General features: G+C 43.4%; 1 protein-coding gene and 1 non-coding gene across 2 annotated transcripts in view; both read left to right on the top strand.

Moving 5' to 3' along the window:
• The window catches only part of LOC117890354 (matrix metalloproteinase-2), a 73,960-nt gene that overhangs the window by 5,635 nt on the left and 50,239 nt on the right, over positions 1-18,086 (top strand). The window contains exons 2-3 of the mRNA XM_034795146.1: positions 10,753-10,854; positions 10,996-11,198. Coding sequence (XP_034651037.1) covers positions 10,753-10,854; positions 10,996-11,198 — 305 coding nt within the window. The remainder of the gene's footprint in view (positions 1-10,752; positions 10,855-10,995; positions 11,199-18,086) is intronic.
• Trnam-cau lies at positions 17,673-17,744 on the top strand. Its single transcript has one exon. It is a non-coding gene; the product is annotated as a tRNA-Met (tRNA).

An 18,086-nucleotide genomic window follows, 5' to 3' on the forward strand; every position in this document is an offset into this window, starting at 1 on the left:
TCATAGTTGCATCTATCCTTCCAGCAAAGAGTATGGACAAAGTGGAGTTTTATTTTATATTTATTTTTTTAATTGTGTCACGTAGGTAACTGCATTGGGCCATAGAAAAATCCTGCATCCTTTTTAGCAGCAGCAGCAGGAGCAGGGAAACAACAAAACCAAAATGGAAAAAACAGCGAGTAGTGTACGTACACACCTACCTGTTTGTGTGGAATTGTGTGTGTGCGGCTGTGTGGCTGTTGTTGCACGCATTGAAATTCAAAGAGCGGAAATATTTTCGAGCCGAGCACAAGAACAAATAATTCCCAATTTGCATTGGCCAAAAGGGTATGCGGAATGCACAAAAACCCCGACGCGAATGCCAATGAATAGTGCTGCAGGAAAAATAAGCATAAAATGAGTCTATGGAAGATGGAAGCGAGATGGGGATTATCCTGTAAATGCGAATTAGTTTTTAAGCTGAAAAATGTCCACAGAGATCTTTCTATAGATGCACCGTGGAGGCACGTGCTCCTTCTGTAGCGTGTATACCCCTTTGTACGTGGTATCTCCATAGAAACGTGATTTTTTCAGCTAAAACAGAAATCAAAGTAAATAGGAAGTATTGTCAGTTGTTTATATACGCGATTAATATTCTTAATTAAAAGCTGATAACAGACACAGTTCCAGAATCCCAGAGGAAACACTCAGCGCACAGATAAGCCACTAGAATACTTTCCCAACAAAAGCACATAGTCTCGGCTCTCCGTTCTCATTATCATTGATGCTGTATTTATAGTATAATTCATAAATTTTTATGTGCCATTGATTGATTTTTAATGTCATTGTGGAAAAAGAAGGAAGGGGAATCGAGGGAAAAGCAGAGAGTGAGTGAGTGGAATCGTGGAGTTGGCATCGTCTGGCCAGCCCACGCGACGCATGATTGATGCATTTATGCTGATTTCCCTCCTCTGTCTTTCTCTCTCTTTACTCTGTTTTATCCCCATCATTATGGTATGAGCCATTTGTTGTGCATACAAAATTTTGACAGTCTGCGCAAGGGAACTGGAGACAACAGACTGAGACACAATCTGCATGCACATTAGCCCTCTCTTCCCAAATCCCTGCACGCCAACGCGGATATGCGGACACCAATCTCAGTCATCGCTGTCACACAAGAATACGAATGCACTCGTGGTATGTCCGTTGTGCGGTTTTACAATTTTTGGGTTAGAAATGACAATGATTCATGCCACACCAAGGGCCAAGAGAGGTGGCAGAGGTGCTGGCGGCGCCTGATGATGATAACTATGTACCTTGGTGAAATCCTTGGCAAATTTGTTGGGAACAAAAGCAAGCCACAAGAAATTGAACAGGATAACTCATGGCAAAGTAAGGAAAGGAGAGTGTGAATATGTTCAAAAAGGCAGGAATCCTAAAACCAACAAAAGAATAACCTCTCTGTGCACCTGTGAACCTTCAGCATTATAGTCCGCGAAAACTAAATTCATTCATCGATTGGATTTGATAGCTACAATTCTTCATAAAATGCAGACTTCTTTATGTACATATGTACATATGTACATGCGTACATATTTATGTACACACTTAAATATGTATACAACATATCAATCAAGAAGTGAATGCTGACAAAAAAAAAAAAATGGAAGACGAATGCATTATCGGAATTGCACAATCGGTTACAGTTATTGTGTGTGTGTGTGTGTGTGTGTGTGTGCAAGTGTATGTGTGGAAAGTTTCTCGCTTTATCTGCGGCGAACGGCACTTCCACTGGGGAAGTGCAACCAAGAAAAGGATGGATATAATACGAACAGGCAAATGTAGATAGATGGCGGCGACGGGGCAGAGAGTATGGGACAGCCGGACGTCCAGCCATTAGCCGAAATAGGGGAAATTCACACTCCTCACACACCCACACACATACACACACAAGCTCTCACTGAGTCGCTGACACTCTAGTATGCAGATTTTTTCGCCTTGTCTTTCGCCTAACGGTTTTTAATGGTTCCTCGCGAGCAGGGAGGCGGGTGGGGGGCGGTAGAATGAATAAAAGTGCAATAAATCCACGAGAATTTCGAACAAAACAAATAAGAAGGAGCGAGTCGAGTAGTACCGACTATCAGATACCCAGTACTCCCGCAGAAGTGCATAATGATGGAGTTACAAGTGTACTTTTTCTTTGCTGTTTGTATAAATAAAACTTCCTTTATCGCTCGTTAATGGGTGCAACCATTTTATGTTTCATTACTTAATTTAAATAATATGAAATATCTTTCCATATCGATTTCTAGTCAAACATTTATCCGGGTAATCTGAGTACATAAATTTATTTATATAGACACTTTTGCATCTCTTATGGTCTTTGATTTCCATACGCCATGGATATTTTTTGTTACATGCAGCTTCACTCGTAGATCATACTTTCCGTACATGAAACTGTCTAGGGTGGAAAAACGTCCGGTGGAAGTGCATAAATAAATGTATAGCATCTAGAGAAAAATTGTTGGGATAAATTCTAAGGTCTCGTAATGTGAAAAAGGGCGACTGCTGCTGTTGCTGCTGCTGCTGCTGCCGCTGCCGCTGCACAAAAGAATTATAAACAACACACAAAAAAAAAAGAATATAAAAAGCAATTGGATTTGACCCAGATTCATTGCCTTCCCTTCGTGTTGTTTCGTTCCCATTTTTGCCTCTGTTTTCGGGTTGTGTTGCTGTTCTTTCTTCTGTGTTCTGTGTTTTGTATTAATTATCACATTTTCGTGCTTCGACGCGCGCTTTTGATTGCAGCAGCAAATACAACAAAATACATACAAAAGCAACACAAAAGCAGCAGCAACAACCGAAAACAACAGAAAACAAAAATCAAGAGCATATTGTACATATATAAAAACAATTCCGCTTCGATTTATTTATTTTCGGTGAGTATGTGGCAGCTAACGGCAGTTTGTTGAGCCCCCCAGCAGCAGCAGCAGCAACAGCAGCAGCAGGGGGCCCGTCAGAAAGAGACATAGGGCGAGTGAGGGAGAAAGCCAGAGGAAATGAAAAATATTTGACATTTTGGCAAGAATCGGAGTTGATTTTAATGATGCCACATGATGCAGCATTGAAGCAGCAGCAGGAGACAGACCTTTTCCAGCGAAATGCTGTGGATTCTTGCAATATGTTGCAACAGCCACAAACAATGACAACAGCAGCAGTAGCTACAACAGCAACAACAACGATGACAACGCCTTTTTTGGGCTACATTTGTGCAGCGTGCAGCAAGTTTCCTTTTAAGCGTGTGCTGCCTGTGCCATCAATTATGCTATGCGGCAGCATGTTGCACCAAACGAGAGCCGGTGAAGTCAGCCTCAAAGTCAGATTCAGGCTTCAGCCACAGCTTCAGCGTCAGCATCAGCTGCAGGCCCAAAGATGGTATGTAGGTGTATCCATGTATCTGTGCATCTGTGTGCTGCGTGTTGCCGTCACTCAAAAGATCCAACAACGCCTTTTGGCTTTTTGGTACCTGTTTCTGCCACACCATTACAGTCCTGACTCACACCAACATTCCTTTCCCCCCTCTCTCCCTCTCTGTCTCTCTCGGAAGCTGCGGTTCAAAGTGCACAAATATTGACAAACTCATTTAGCCATTTAGCGGAGCTTCTCTTTGCTCGCTACTTGGACACACTCATCCCATGATTGTGGTTAATTTCATCCAGAGACAAGCCACTGAAACGACTATGAAACCAAAACGAGTTTCAGCCAGAGGAAAAAAAACATTCAATAGCTGAAGTTGAAACGTAATTGGAGTCCATAATCGTAGCAGGAGAGTGGAGTCGATAGATCGGCTAACTATAACCAGAACCATTGCAGTGGCAGCACAAGCAGAGCAGAGCAGGTTTTTCCTTTTTGATAGAAAAAAGCGAGCGATATATTAAGCAAATCATTTGTCTAGCCAGAAAAACGAATCTAAGGGGGGGATCTGAAGTGAAAAATGTCAATGGACAGCAAATCATATGAAACCACAAAGCCCAACTGCTCAATCGAAAATCCTAATGAGAGTCTCTTAAAAGAGCAACAGCTTTTTGTCGACGGGACAGCTACACCCATCAACCCACCCAGTCGAGCCACAAGAGCATAAAATGGATGAAAGTATGGCTTTATCAATTGAATTATTAAGCGAATTTATGCCTTAAGTAGAAACTGGGGACTTGGACTGCAAAGAACCAGGGGCAGCAGGAGCAATACTCGTATATCATTGACCATATCGGGTTGCTGCCTCTGCAAATGGTCTTAATGTCAAAAGTTAAACTCAAGGGAAACCTTTTTAGCGACGATTTCCTACTTGTATCAAGAGGGGCGATCTACATACATAAATATACATATACATACGTATATGTATAGAGAGACACAGAGTGCTAGGGGGTTTCGTTAGAGCCATATGGCTTTTGGCCACACGGACACAATCATTCACGTCGCCGTAAGACTTTCGTGTGTCCGCACTTGTGATTTCTGTTTATTTAACTGTCACGTGAAGTCATTGAACGCAGAACTTTGAGAACAAGAACGCCTCGATCGAGATCGTATGCAGATCGCAATTATTTATTGAAAGTAATGATTTATTTGTTTATTGCAAAATGTGGAATGCCCCGCGCGAGTTAATCAACGTCTGCGCCTGGCAGGGGGTTGGCTGGGGGAGACCTTGGACCGACGTCTCATCAGTTGGATTACAATGCACCTCCCAAGTCTTCGTGCACTACACATATGGGCCTACACTCTTCCTCTTGGCTGCTATACCCTGCAATAATTGAAAAGAGTATTCCTGGCCGAGCCCCATCCACAGATTCTGTTTTTACAGTTTGTGGCGTTGAAGCCTTGTCCACACATACATAATCTCGGCGTTCCATTTTCTCATTTTTCCATTTACCCCGTTTTCACATTTTATACATTTTTTCCATCTCTGCCATTGACGCAAGTGGCTCGGAGGAAACCCATTGATTGGCTGTGGGGGCGGCATGTGGGAGAATGACTTGTTGCTTTCAGTTTGCGACAAGGTAAATGCGTCAACCTGGCACACAGGCTCACAGGCACACAGGCGTGTCCCGGACTCCCCGAGTCCCGAGCATCTCATCACTTTCCCATAAAAACGTTCGAGCCACCATCCCTCCTGGGAGCGAGAAGACTAGTAGTGGGGCATGGGGGCTGCGATACTGCAATTTACGTTTGTTGCTGCGGTCTAATTAAAGTGTAAGCAAAGACTGAACTTGTGGCAGAGTGTCAGCGTCAGTGCCACGGACCGAACGTTGCGTGTTGCACCAGCACTGCGGTCCGTAGACCCATTCATTGGAGGCGCCTCTCCTCAACCCTTCTTCGCCTTTCTTTGGCTTCGTTGATGCGCTGTTCTTATCCCACATTAATCAATGTTGATTTCAATTAATTTAACCATCTCTTCACTCTGCTCTGTCCGCCACTCCCCCCCGTCCGTTCGTCCGTGTGTCTGGCCTTTTATTAAATGTTTCCCGATTGAGGGCGTGGACCTGTGGCCCTCGGAAAACATTTAGTTTGTTGTCTAACGCGAGTCCTTTAATTGAAAATTTCCAGTCTATAAATTTGTGTTGCTCCCAGATGTGGGAGCAGTGGCAGATGACGCACGGCGCACATTTTTCTTCAAGCAAGAACTTTATGAGACAGCTCCAGGAAATGCATGGAAATGGAAATGGAAATAGGCAATGATATGTTCTGGGCCCTATGATAATTTTAAAGACTTGCGACTTGGCATGGGGCAATTGAAATGGATAATCCTGCACTGGAAAATGTGGATCAAGCAGATGTGCGGATACCTGGAAAGCTTTTTCTTACCTTTGAAGAGCTACTCATAACGCATAACCAGAAGAAAGGAAGCCATTTCCTGTGGCTGCTGAAAACTGCAATCTGTTATGTTCTACGCATTTATCAGATTTGTTAACCTTTTGATAACTTCAGTCTTCTAATCAACGCCTCAAAGCCATTTCCAATTACTTTTCAATTTGAATGTTGTCAATTTTCTGTGTATTTCGAAATCCAATATGTTGCTCTTCGTGGTATCTGCAGGTCTCCTGAGGTGGACCTCTGATGTGTTACTGTTTTCCTGCATTTCCTGATTATTCTGTGACCATTAAGAGCATTTTGTGGCTGCTGTTTCCTTTTCTGCCCGGAAGACCTTCCACTTGCCATGGCAGATTGGCAGAGACACAACTTCTCTGGGAAGTTTTCTAATTACTGACCTTGAGTTAGTGGTTTTCGTTTTGCTTTCCACTTAGAAATCCATTTGAAAATTAATGTCATGGAAATGTTCTCCTTATTTTCCACTTGTGCAGTTGTTGACATGTTTGTGCCATCAATTTGTCCTTAGGAGAGTGGGCCCTAAGAGGTGAGTCTCATACGAGGACTACCTGTTGTTGCGGCAGCCAGGGAGGAGAACCCATCAAGGACCCATATCCTGTCAACTTGGCCCCAATTTGATGCTTTTTGTGGTTTGCTTTACATCTCTCCTTGTAGCTCCTGCTGCCTTCCAGCTGCCTGCCTGCCTGCTGCTGCATTTTCCTGCACCGAGTATTTTCCATTCCTTTTTGCGCATTTGCCCAGAATTTGTTGCCCCTGTGTGTGTGTGTGTGTGTGTGTGTGTGTGTGTGTGGTTGTGTGTGTGTCTGCGGCTTAGATGGATGCCCTCGTTTGTTGCAGTTGCTTGTCATTTTTATAGGTTTGTTTGCCGAACCACAGGAGGACATTGTGTCCGGTGGCCGCTCTATTCGTCGCTCGGTGTCGGTCGCCTTCATTTTTATTAGCCCTCTGCCGCATGTGGAACCAAGAATTATGGCAGAGAGATAAACCAATTTGATTTGTTTGTGCGGGTCCTAAACTCTTGATTAACTGAGAATTTTCCACTCACTCGTTTGCCTTTTTAGTAATTGAGTAAATATTGAAAACGAAGTGGAGGACGGGGAAGAAGGGAAAGAGACTACAAAACAATTTGATAGGTTATATATAAGCGTACAAATGATGGTTTCGGAACAAATTCTTACAGTTTCCAATTAGATAAAGGATATATCAGTTTCGTTTCGTCTCTGCTCTAATGGAATCTTCAGTTCTTAACGCTTCTTGTCTTTGTTATACCCGCTACTCGAAGAGTAAATTGTATTTGCGCGTTTCCGTGTCCCTACTAATTGTAATTATAATTCCATAAAATAATAAACATATCGCCCTCGTTCATCGTTTATTGGTCTATTTACTTTCACACTTTCACTGAAGGCCAAGAACTTTTTCCTTAACGAAATTAAACCCCCAAAAAACAATTATGGATAGAGTTGTGTGCGGGGTTAAGTGGGAAAGTGGGAAAGCAATATACAACATTCTCGTTTACTTTCTTTCACACTTTCCCCGTAAGCCTGCCCCTCAGCCCGGCGGCCCTCGTGGCACTCGCACTTTTCTCAATTGTTTTTCCTGTTATTGGTTTCTGTTATTATATTTTGATAAGATGATTTTGTTTACACGACAAATACTCACGTAGCCATGTTTTACTGTTATTGTTTTTGATACTCACCTCGTCCAACCATCTCCCCATCCCCATCCCCACCCCCGCCCCCAAAGGAGCTGCACTCTCCGCTCTGTTTTTCCAACCCATTTTTCCATTTTTCTATTAGTTGGAATCATGGCTTGGCCACGTACTGTCGTACGACTGGGGGCTATACTCCCCGCACTTCTTTTTGATTTTCAAACACGTAGTAGCTTGGCCAACACAGCATTTCCCATTAAAAACGCAAAGGCCAATGCATAAATGATTGCCACTGGAAGCTCCACCTTGCTCGGGTACGGGCGGGGACTTGTGCAATTCATTCACTCATTCGAAGCACTCGACGCACTCATCCATCCAAGCAGCCAACCATCCAACCATCCAGCCATCCATTCATTCATAACTATGAATTGTAGTTTATTCGTGGTCGTAAAATGTTTGGGCCATGATGATGGCGATCAGCAGGCAGCTGGCTTGGGGCACACCTTGCTTAAGAGATATTTATGGACAGAAGAAGTCTTCGATTAGCCAAATTGACAATACACTGAGCGAAAAATAGATTCCGGGGCTGCAGGAACTGCAATGTGTGAATATAAATTATCAATCACTTTTCTTTCAGTGTAGAAGTGGAGTGGCTCGTTGGATTTGTCTTCCATTCATTAAGAAACTTTATGCGTCGCTCTCTGCGACAGACATTCGGCATCCGCTATATGCCACAATATTCCTCGTGCCTCCTGCCCCTGTCCCTGTCCCTGTCTATGCCCCTCCGCAGCAACATATCGTCATTTGTTTTTGCATTTCAACATACACCGACTTTTTGTTGTTTTTAATTGATATTGTTTTCGTGTAGCAAAACGAGAAGCAGAAAGAGAGAGAGAGAGAGAGAAGCGGTGGAAGCCATGGGGCATAGGATGGAGGCACGTTATATGAATTTCAATTGTGTGTGTGTGTGTGTGTGTGTGTGTGTGGGCTTTCTTACGTTACTTTTGCGAAGCGTATCCGACTCTTCTACCGCTGCTGCTGTTGCTGCTGCTGCTGACGCACTCCCAGCAACGTGACAGCCCATAAGAGAGGGGGATCTAACTTTTTTTTGTGTGACGCACACATTTGCCTGTGCAATCTGTGCCACATACAGCTGTCGGGGAGCCCCTTCCCTGATCCTGTACCTGTAGCTGTACCTGATGCTGATGCCATGCTGGGAGAGTTACATCGTCAAAGCTAGAAATGGTTTAGTGAAATAACAAAAAAACGGAACGCGAATCGCAAGGAGCACTGCAAAGGTTGCCTCTGACCCAAGGACCAACAACGGAAGCGGCAATGGTAACAACAATAGCCATAACACAAACAAAATAAATTAAAAAAACTATGTGTACATCTGAAAGGTGAAAGAAAGTCACTTGATAAGCTTCATTTACGGCTCAGAAAGAGTCTGTGTCTGTGAGTCTGGGTGTTGAGCGTTACGTTTAAGCGTTAAGCAACAGTCGCACCACCCCCTCATCCACACAAAAGGAATAGGGATTCCAATTGCATTGTGTTCTGCGAACAAAGCTACAGCTGAGCAGCTCTCACCGTTAACCGTTTCTTTCAGTTATCACAACGGTACAAGTTGCAGCACAGCGGAGACTAAAGCTCAGACTCTCTTTAGACTGTGCTGAACTCTCTCTCTCTCTCTCTCTCTCTTTATCATTGGGTTTCTCATCAGTAGAGAAATATAAATAGAAATTCATAAATAATAGAATAGAAATGAAATATAAATTTGATTGAAACATATATTTATTAATATAAATAATAAATATAAAAGAGTTAAATATACAAAATTCAATCGAAATATACAATTTTTTTCACCGTTTTTTTCGCTAAAATAATTTTAATTTTTGCGTTGACCAAAACTGTTAACTTTTCAATGCTTTTGAACGCCACACACGAGCATGAAAGTTTTCAGCAGAAGTCAAACGTAAAATGAAACGCAAACTGGATAAGCCATTCATCGGATCGATAAATCTCAACTACATAATCGTCCCGCACACACACACACACACACCCACACCCACACACATATCGCGTTCTCTTGTATGTAGGAATGGCAATGGCACCCACTACCATATTGGGTCTCTTCCTCTCTCTCTCCTCGTCTCTCCACTGCCCGAATATTGGCTAACGATTCTTTTCATGAAATTTGCAAATCGTTGGTCGATTCAAAAGTTTGCTTTCTTTGGGAATCGACTGTCAATAACAAGTAAAGCAAAAATCGAATATTTGTCCATCATGGTGCAGTCAGGACGGAGTGGGGTGTGTGTGTATGTGGGAAAAACAAGCGAGTGTGATAATTTTCTCATCTGTGGGGGAAAAGTGGGTAAAATTTAATTTGCAGGTCACGTAATTTGCTGGTGTATGTGTCAAGTTGTATCCCCCCGCCTCACCAGCTCATGGTTTTCGTGGGGGGAGCGGTGTTCTGTTTGGGAAGAAATACTCGTGTATGCCCGCACGCAATGTACAGAAAAATATGCAAATCGAGAGGCGGAGCACACATATGGCTAGGGAATCGAGTCGAATCGAATCGAATCGTGTTGAGTTCTTTTTGAGTTTTGTATTTCCTACTGTCACACTTTACCGTTATGCGTTAAACCATATGCAAAAGTAACTCTGCTTCAAAATAACAACCCACACGCGAAGATACTTAAATGAAAGTCAGAGAGTCGAAGTTTTAAGTTGAATTTATTGATTCGATAATGGCATAATTTTCAAAAATGTAAATGAAAGATCTAAGAAGAAACCTTCTCCTGCCGTATACCGTCCATCCACGTGATTAAAAATCCACCAGATAAGAAAATGCGCCAGAAGGATATTCCCCTGCCGTCTGCCAAGCTACCGCCATCTCATTCCATCGACATTTTCTTGCACTTTTTTCCGGTGGCATACTTTTTGGCTTATTAATGTTAAAGTTTTTGTTGTTGCTGCTGTATTTGGCGTTGCTTTTATCATTAACTTTATGCAAAAAAGTTGTGCTTCTCTTTTTTCTGAGGGTTTTTCCTATCCGGGGTTGGGGGTTTGTTTGTTTTTTGTGTACCATTTGCAAACGACAAACAGTTTGGCTCACAAAACCAGCAGCCAGGCCATATGGCAGACATCTGCATTGTTGTTGCCATTGAGATACTCGTCTACCGTTGGCACACTTCCCTAATGTATCTATCCATCTCTCCATTTCCATTCCATCCGCCTTGCAGTACAATTACCTCATGCAGTTTGATTATCTGCCCAAGTCGGACCTGGAAACGGGAGCTCTGCGCACCGAGAAGCAGCTGATAGATGCAATACAGAGTCTCCAGGTATGTACACACTGCCCCACCACCACCCCCATGTCTATTATGCCCGATTTCACAAGCAACATTACTGTTCTACTTGCCACTGCTGCTGCCTACCTTCCATCCACAATGCCACATCTTGTGCCTCTACTCTGGTGGCGGCAGTCTTTTGGCAACATTCCAGTTACGGGCGAAATCGACGCGGCTACAGCCAGGCTAATACAGCAACCCCGCTGCGGTGTGGGCGACAAGAGGTACGCGTATAATTTCTCCCCCGACAATCTGGATCATGACAATGGCAATGGTGTACGTGTGCGGCGTTATGTCCTGCAGGGACCCAAATGGAGCAAAACGGATCTAACATGGAGGTAAGTCGTCTCTTTCCTTATCAATTCTACAATTACAGCTTACAATTACTTCTAATTTGAAACATTTTAGAAGCAAATATTTCAGAATGGTAGATTTACTTCCATTTTATGTTTAAAATTTTTACAAAATTCATGCCAGATTCTGAATATAGAAATAGGTTTTACAATAAATTCGGATTAAATTTTAAGTAAATATAAAAGACCTGCACTAATTTTAACGCAAAAGGGAAAATAATGTATGATTGTTCCCCTGATTAAATCGCGGCATTCATTATGAAAACTCTCGTTGCTTTTGAGGGTTCCTTGCACTCCACTGCCACGGGGTGTCCCCCTTTATTTTTTCTTGCTTTCTTCCCCCCCATGAATGTTCATTTCAATTAAACTGCATGCAGTTCATTAATTTTTCAGCATTCATTTAGATGCGAATTTATAATTTTACAGGACTGCTCACTCGGTGGGGGGCTGAGGAGAGGGAGCAGAGCGTAGGGCCCTGGAGGTTGCGCTCTTTCTGTTGTCATGTCCCCGTGCATACGCGCTTTCAATTAATTCAAAACTCAAACGTTGCGTAGCTTGTTAATTTTTATCACTACCCATTGCACTATCCCCCTCCATTCCTGCTTCCCCGTGAACCCCTTGATGATGGCCTTCTTGTATTGCATAATTTGCTGTGCTAAAGCGTGTTTTTATGTAAAACAATTCAGTGCTTTTCCCCCGAAAACCCATTCTACATAAAGTGGGTGGTGTTTTTTTGACCGGTTTTTTCATCCCTATGAATTGTTAATGGTCCCGAGATGACCTGCTGTGCAGCGAAAAAGTTGGCTCCTTCGCTGGAATCTGGGACTGAGCTCGAGTCCGGTTGCGGGGTGTGGAACCAAGCTGACGCTTTCATTAAACACTTTGCGCCAAATTGAATTTTATGATGAGCCAAAAACGAACTCGGGAAAAACAGCATAGTAGCATCTTCAGCATCTTCAGTTCAGCTCTGATTGCAGCTGTCACTTTTTGGTGTTGTATTTGATTTTTGATGCGCAGCTTCATAATTGCGCTTGAAATATTAAACCGGTGACCTTTCACTTTGCACTTTGATAATGAGCAGAAGTAGCTGTAAGAAGACAAAAAGATTTAAGTTGTTGTGTACTCCAAAATACCCTGTAAATGGTTGTATTCCCATTTCCATTTTGATTAAACTCAATTTTGTACAATTTTTTCAGTGTTGCTGTAAGGCTCGCTCTGTCTCTCTGACTTTCCTAAATCTTTACTCTTCGATGCAGTATTAAGCTCATGATAAATCCGTCTGTTTAGTTTCCAAGCTCAGAAGTGTGTCCATTTTCCACTGAAAAATATGAGATACTTTTCAAATTTCACGCAGATACTCATGCATCTGTGTATACACTGATACTCCTCGATTACTGGGCATCAGACAACCAGTTTCTGGAGGAAACGGAGCTGAGCATCTATCTGCAACAGGGAAATATCCTTTTCATTTAGATACAGTCCTGTCCGTGCATACATATACATAAATACATACATACTTACTTATGTACATAGCTGCAGCTCATTATGAAATTTCCAATTAAATTTGCATAGCTCAAGGGGCAGAAACAGCTGGATTGTATTGCATACTTTTGGGCAGCAACGTATAGCGCGCGTTCTCCCAGAGACTACACATACGCCATGGTGGCACTTTAAGAGCAAAGTTCCATGCAGCGCCTGGCTATTTAATTATTTCTTGTATCGTCGTCTACCCTTAATTGGCTATTAAGTGGATGGCGACCGACGACGAGGGCGTGGCATGTTTGGTGGCATATCCCGGGGGGGTTGGGGGCTGTGGAAGGACAATGTTGTGACTAAATTAAAGCATTACGCATCGGGGTCTCAGACCCCGAAGGATCACAGCGGTGGGTGCTGCTGTTGCTGGCATCAAATTGAGTTAACATCAAATATACATAGTGTATCGATGAGGGTCGTGTCGTGAACGTTATTGACCTGCTTTTGGCCTCCTAGCTGCATGGGTTCCCGTTAATTGCAGCCCAACCAACGTACGGTGGAGGGGCGAATAAGAACAAAATGGGGGATTGTGTTTGCAAGTGTTTTTCCATTTCCGCTCAGCATGGAAATTCTCGTGGCGGAAGTCACTCTATAACAGTTTTTTTTGCTTTCCTCTTCCACACACACAAACCTAGAGAGGGTGACAACATCCTGGCAACATAGTTTGCCACATTCCTTGAGACATTAACTGTGGAAATTGCCCCACGAGAACTCGGGGACACAAATCAACAGACAGCATCCAGCAGTGGCCATCGCAGAGCTCCAGCAACGGAGCGAAACGCAACGGAAGTGACCAAAAACTTGCACTTGACGCAAATATTTAAACCAAATTGGCAATTGTTGTGCAGTGTCCGGGAAGCGGATGCCGTTGCCCCGTAATGTGGCATTTACTTGGCTGCAAAATGAAGTTGCCACAGTCGCCCACTGCCACTGTAACTGTTGCTTTCAATGAGGTAAAACCCAATTTCTCCTCTCTACTTTCTGTTTTAATTAAGTTCTTCTAGCCAGATGCAAATCCCAAAAGGCTATTGGCTTGCAAGCAGAAGAGAGAAAATCAACATTTGCGAAGGAGAATAGCTTTCTGGCTCTTTTTCTGCCACATTTTTGACTTCCTTTCTGTCAGAAATTTTCCATTTCCTCGCCTAATGCATGGGCAAACAATTGGGGAAAACTGGAAAATGGTGTCAATAAACCGAGAATAAGACGCAAGCAAAACCTGTTGCAATTCGTCTCTGACCAAACTTCAAGTTGATTTTCCTTTTAGTTTTCTACTTCTCCCTTTTTTAGTGTGGAAAAATTCAACAAATTCTCCAATAGGGAACAATTTTCTTGGGATTGAATTTGGATCTATCTGGGGAGAGTTTATTTGGCAAATGAAATTTTCTGGAGTTGGCTTTAACCATTTTATAGAGTCTTGGCAACATTGTAGCCCCACCATTAATTGCCTCTTTTTGTGGCATTAATAAACGTTCAGCGCAATGCATTGGTCCGGTGCTGGTGCTCTGGGGGCATTTGTTAGAATTTTTAATAACATTAATAAAGTGCACAATGAAGTCAAAGGCGACACGCACATGCTTCGATGGAAGGACAACCAGGAAGCCAGTAGCCGGCGACTCCTTGAGGAGGTTGGCGTTTATGCTTATTAGCGTGCAGGCGAGCCATTAATACAATGCACCAAAGAGACAGATACGGAGAGTCAAGAGTGCTGAGGTGGAGGTGGTAACAGCAGCAGCATCCTTTTAGTCGCATGCCACATAAAGAAGCAACGTGCGCCCCGCCTCGCCTTGTAGCGAATGTCATAAAAACAACTCATACTCATACTCATACTCGCTTGTGTCTGTGTTTGTGTATGTGCCACATCAGCAGGCAGAATGCTAGCTGTCCGTGTTACAATGATAAAAAGTAATTTTATGACTCGCACAAAAGAAATGTTCCGCCCCGGAATGCACTTATTTGTCCGTCAGCCATGGCATTGCATCCATCCATCCCTCCCCCTCCCGCCATTGCAAGGCTCGGACACACATCAGATGAAGCTTTTAACAAGCGCCAAGCGGCAGCAGTAACCCGAAACTTTACCCCGAACATGGACTGAGGGGGGACTTTCGTTGTGAACCGTCTTTAAGTTCCGAATTCGCTTGCTTTTCAATAAAAAATTTAAGGAACTTTTCATGGAATTTCATGGAGCTTTGGTGGCAAAAACCAAACCAAGATTTGAATGCCATTTGTTGCAGCTGTTGCAAACAGAATGACCAGTGCGGGGGGAAGCGATGGTATGCCGAATGCGGAGTGTAGCTGTGGCTGTGGGACTGTGGAAGGGTCACCCAATGCTAAATCAATTGCTGGTTAGACGGCTGAATGCCTGACTGGAGGGCAGCTAAACCAACATGTGGTCAGGATAATGGCTGACGACCCTCCAGCACCCAAAAGAGTATGGTAGATATGCTTCCATCTCTTTCTGTTTATTTATCCTTAAAATCCGCTTATTCCGTTTATATTTTTTGCATATTTTTTAATTTGCATAAAATAATTTGCTGATCAACGCGTGCGAGACAGTTTTTCTCATCATAATTTATGCAGCAAGCGGACTAAATCACACGAGAGCTTGCACAACAGAGAATGACAGAGAGGAGTATATCTAAAGAGAGAGAGATAGAGAGAGAGAGAGGGAGTGTGGGAGTGAGAGAAGCATTTAATGCCGTAAACAGAACATGGCAATAGTTTAATGCTTCGCACAGCTTCTGTTGCTGTTGCAGTTGCAGTTGCAGTTGCTGTTTATTTTCCGGCAGTCATTTGCAGAGTTGCCCCTACCCCTTCGTCCTTCGCTGCTTCCCTTCGTTGTCGGTGGGGCAGGGTGGCTAATGGCCGTCCATTGGCCATAGTTTTCTGACTTTTCGTATGCTGTCAAGTGCTCGGCACTCGAAATTATTATCTGCCATTAATCATGGCCATAATGTTTGCCAGCCATAAAATGGAGCAAGTGCAACCAGAAACAGAGAGCGGAGCACAGGGCTGCTGCACAGGGAACGTACTCCCCAGACAAGTACGAGTACGAGGGGGAGCGAGGGCCGCTCCATGCGATGGAAGGATGTCAATAAAGATCTTAAGGCGCTGATGAAGATGCAAGAATAAAAAACAAAGAAAAAGTTAGCCGAAGGATGTATAGAAATGGATAACTTGAAATAGGATCTAGCTAAAACTCGATACCTTACCCTGCAGAGCTACAGGTCGAAGATGGCTTTGGCATGACGCGTGAGCTCTTTGTCGTTATGGCTAATGTTATTTCAAAGTAGTTCTATCCCATCTATGGCTGATCATATTCCCATCAACTGACCGAATCTTCGCTCCATTTATTTGTGGTTCTCCAAAGACTTTTGGAACAACCCTCTCGTGCGGGTCAGATATAATTTTGTGCAATGCAATCGCTTTATTACTGTGACAATTATTTTAACTGCTGGAGATTTTTATTATGATATTTTTTGTAGTTGAAATTTTCGTATCTGTTTTACTTTCTGGTTGCGTTTTGAGTCATTTGGCCATTGTCTGTGCATTTTTTATGCCTCAGACCACACGACCACACCAAACAGAGAGCCGCACACATACAAACGGTGGTACAGTAGGGCACAAAAGGCGGTGTTGGTGCTTCTGCTGGTGGTGGTGGTGCCACAAGAGGTACGAACTGTATTGTAAACTAAACTCGTGCATAAATAAAAACCCCAATTTGGGTTCATATTAAAATAGACAGACATTTTTGTGCTGAGCTCAAGGAAAACTGTGTCAACATCTGTCTGTGTGGGTGTGTTCTCGTGAAAGGATTGCCACAGGATACATAAATGTGCACAGAATTTATGATGTGGCATATTTTCTTATGCTGGCTCTTGGGCCTTTGAATTTTGCATGAATTTCGAAAGCATACTCGTACAGCAGCAGGGCGAGTGCGAGTAACCCTTTGTCTTAGCGCGCTCTCTCTCGTTCCTTGAGTGGGCAATCCGATACCGCACGAGGTGTAGCATTTCAAAATTTAATAACCAGCCAAGGAGAAGGAGGGAAAGAAAGCGCAGGCATAAGCAGGAGCACGAGCAGAACCCAACACACAAAATTCCTGTAAGCCTCTCTTATAAGCTGTTTCCTGTTCGGTTTCGACAGAACTGCGGGTGAACTGCGAACTCGAGCCGAAAGATTTCATGGAAAAAGCTACGCTACTGTGTGGCGGGGGATCCATTGAAAACCCATTTGGTATCCGGTCCCCGATGACGACGCTGACATAGCCGCAATATCAGAAGGCGAGGGGCAGGGCCGGGAGTAGGACCAGGGCCAGTCAGTGTTTCATTGTACGTGTCGCCGTGCAAAATGGGGAGAGTTTTCTGTAGAGCCTTTGGTTATCATGCCACATCAGTCACAACACCACAGAAACATCAGGAGCAGCAGCAGTTGCAGAACGGCTGTTTTTGAGGCAACTTAACACTCACCGAACCCCATCCCGTCCAGCCAACGTTTTTCCACTCATATGCTCTTGGGGGCACGTCAGTGCGCCAGTGCATCAGTTTTGTGTGCTAATTTGCCGTCTAATTTGCGATGGACAGCAAATGTGCAGCCTCATACGACGCACAGGCCTGTTCCTGCTCTGGTTGCTACTCTTTGTCCTGCCTCTTGGCTATGGACGTGTCAAAAGCTTCAAAAATGTGATGATGTTGCAACTGGAGATGCATCAGCATTCAACGCCAGCCAGGAACAACCACAATTGCATTTCGTCAGCTTTTGTGATTTAGCCGAGGAAATTGCCTTACGACAAAAAAGTTCATTAAAACTCCAACGAATTTTGAGGGCGACTTTGAAAGCTTTCTCTTTCCCTCTCCTACGAATGGAGTTTAGTTTCCCCGCAATTACGTATCGATTTTATATGGAACTTCGTTCAACGAATTAACATATAGCAGAGTGGCGCAGTGGAAGCGTGCTGGGCCCATAACCCAGAGGTCCGAGGATCGAAACCTTGCTCTGCTATGGCTTGTCGCCGAAAACATCTTTTTATTTTCTTTTTTATTGTTTTTTATTTATTTGTTTTATATAATATTAGGCAACTAAATTTGCTTTCACACTTTTAGTCATCTCTGTTGCTCTTCAAGCAGTTCACTTGTTTCAGTGTCTTACTGAGCTCTAGAATCTACTCTATAAATTAACATTTCCGAAGAAAAAACTCAATAAATTCAAAGTGTACGCCACATAAAATCTTCCATTAATTTTGTCCTGCAAGCAAATGACGCAAATGACGCTGCTTCCCCTTAAAACACACATATATTGTCGTATACATAGTACATACATATGTATGTGATGCGCTGGCATTGG

Source organism: Drosophila subobscura, chromosome E, assembly GCF_008121235.1.
Source record: "Drosophila subobscura isolate 14011-0131.10 chromosome E, UCBerk_Dsub_1.0, whole genome shotgun sequence".
In the NCBI taxonomy this organism is placed as follows: Eukaryota; Metazoa; Arthropoda; class Insecta; order Diptera; family Drosophilidae; genus Drosophila; species Drosophila subobscura.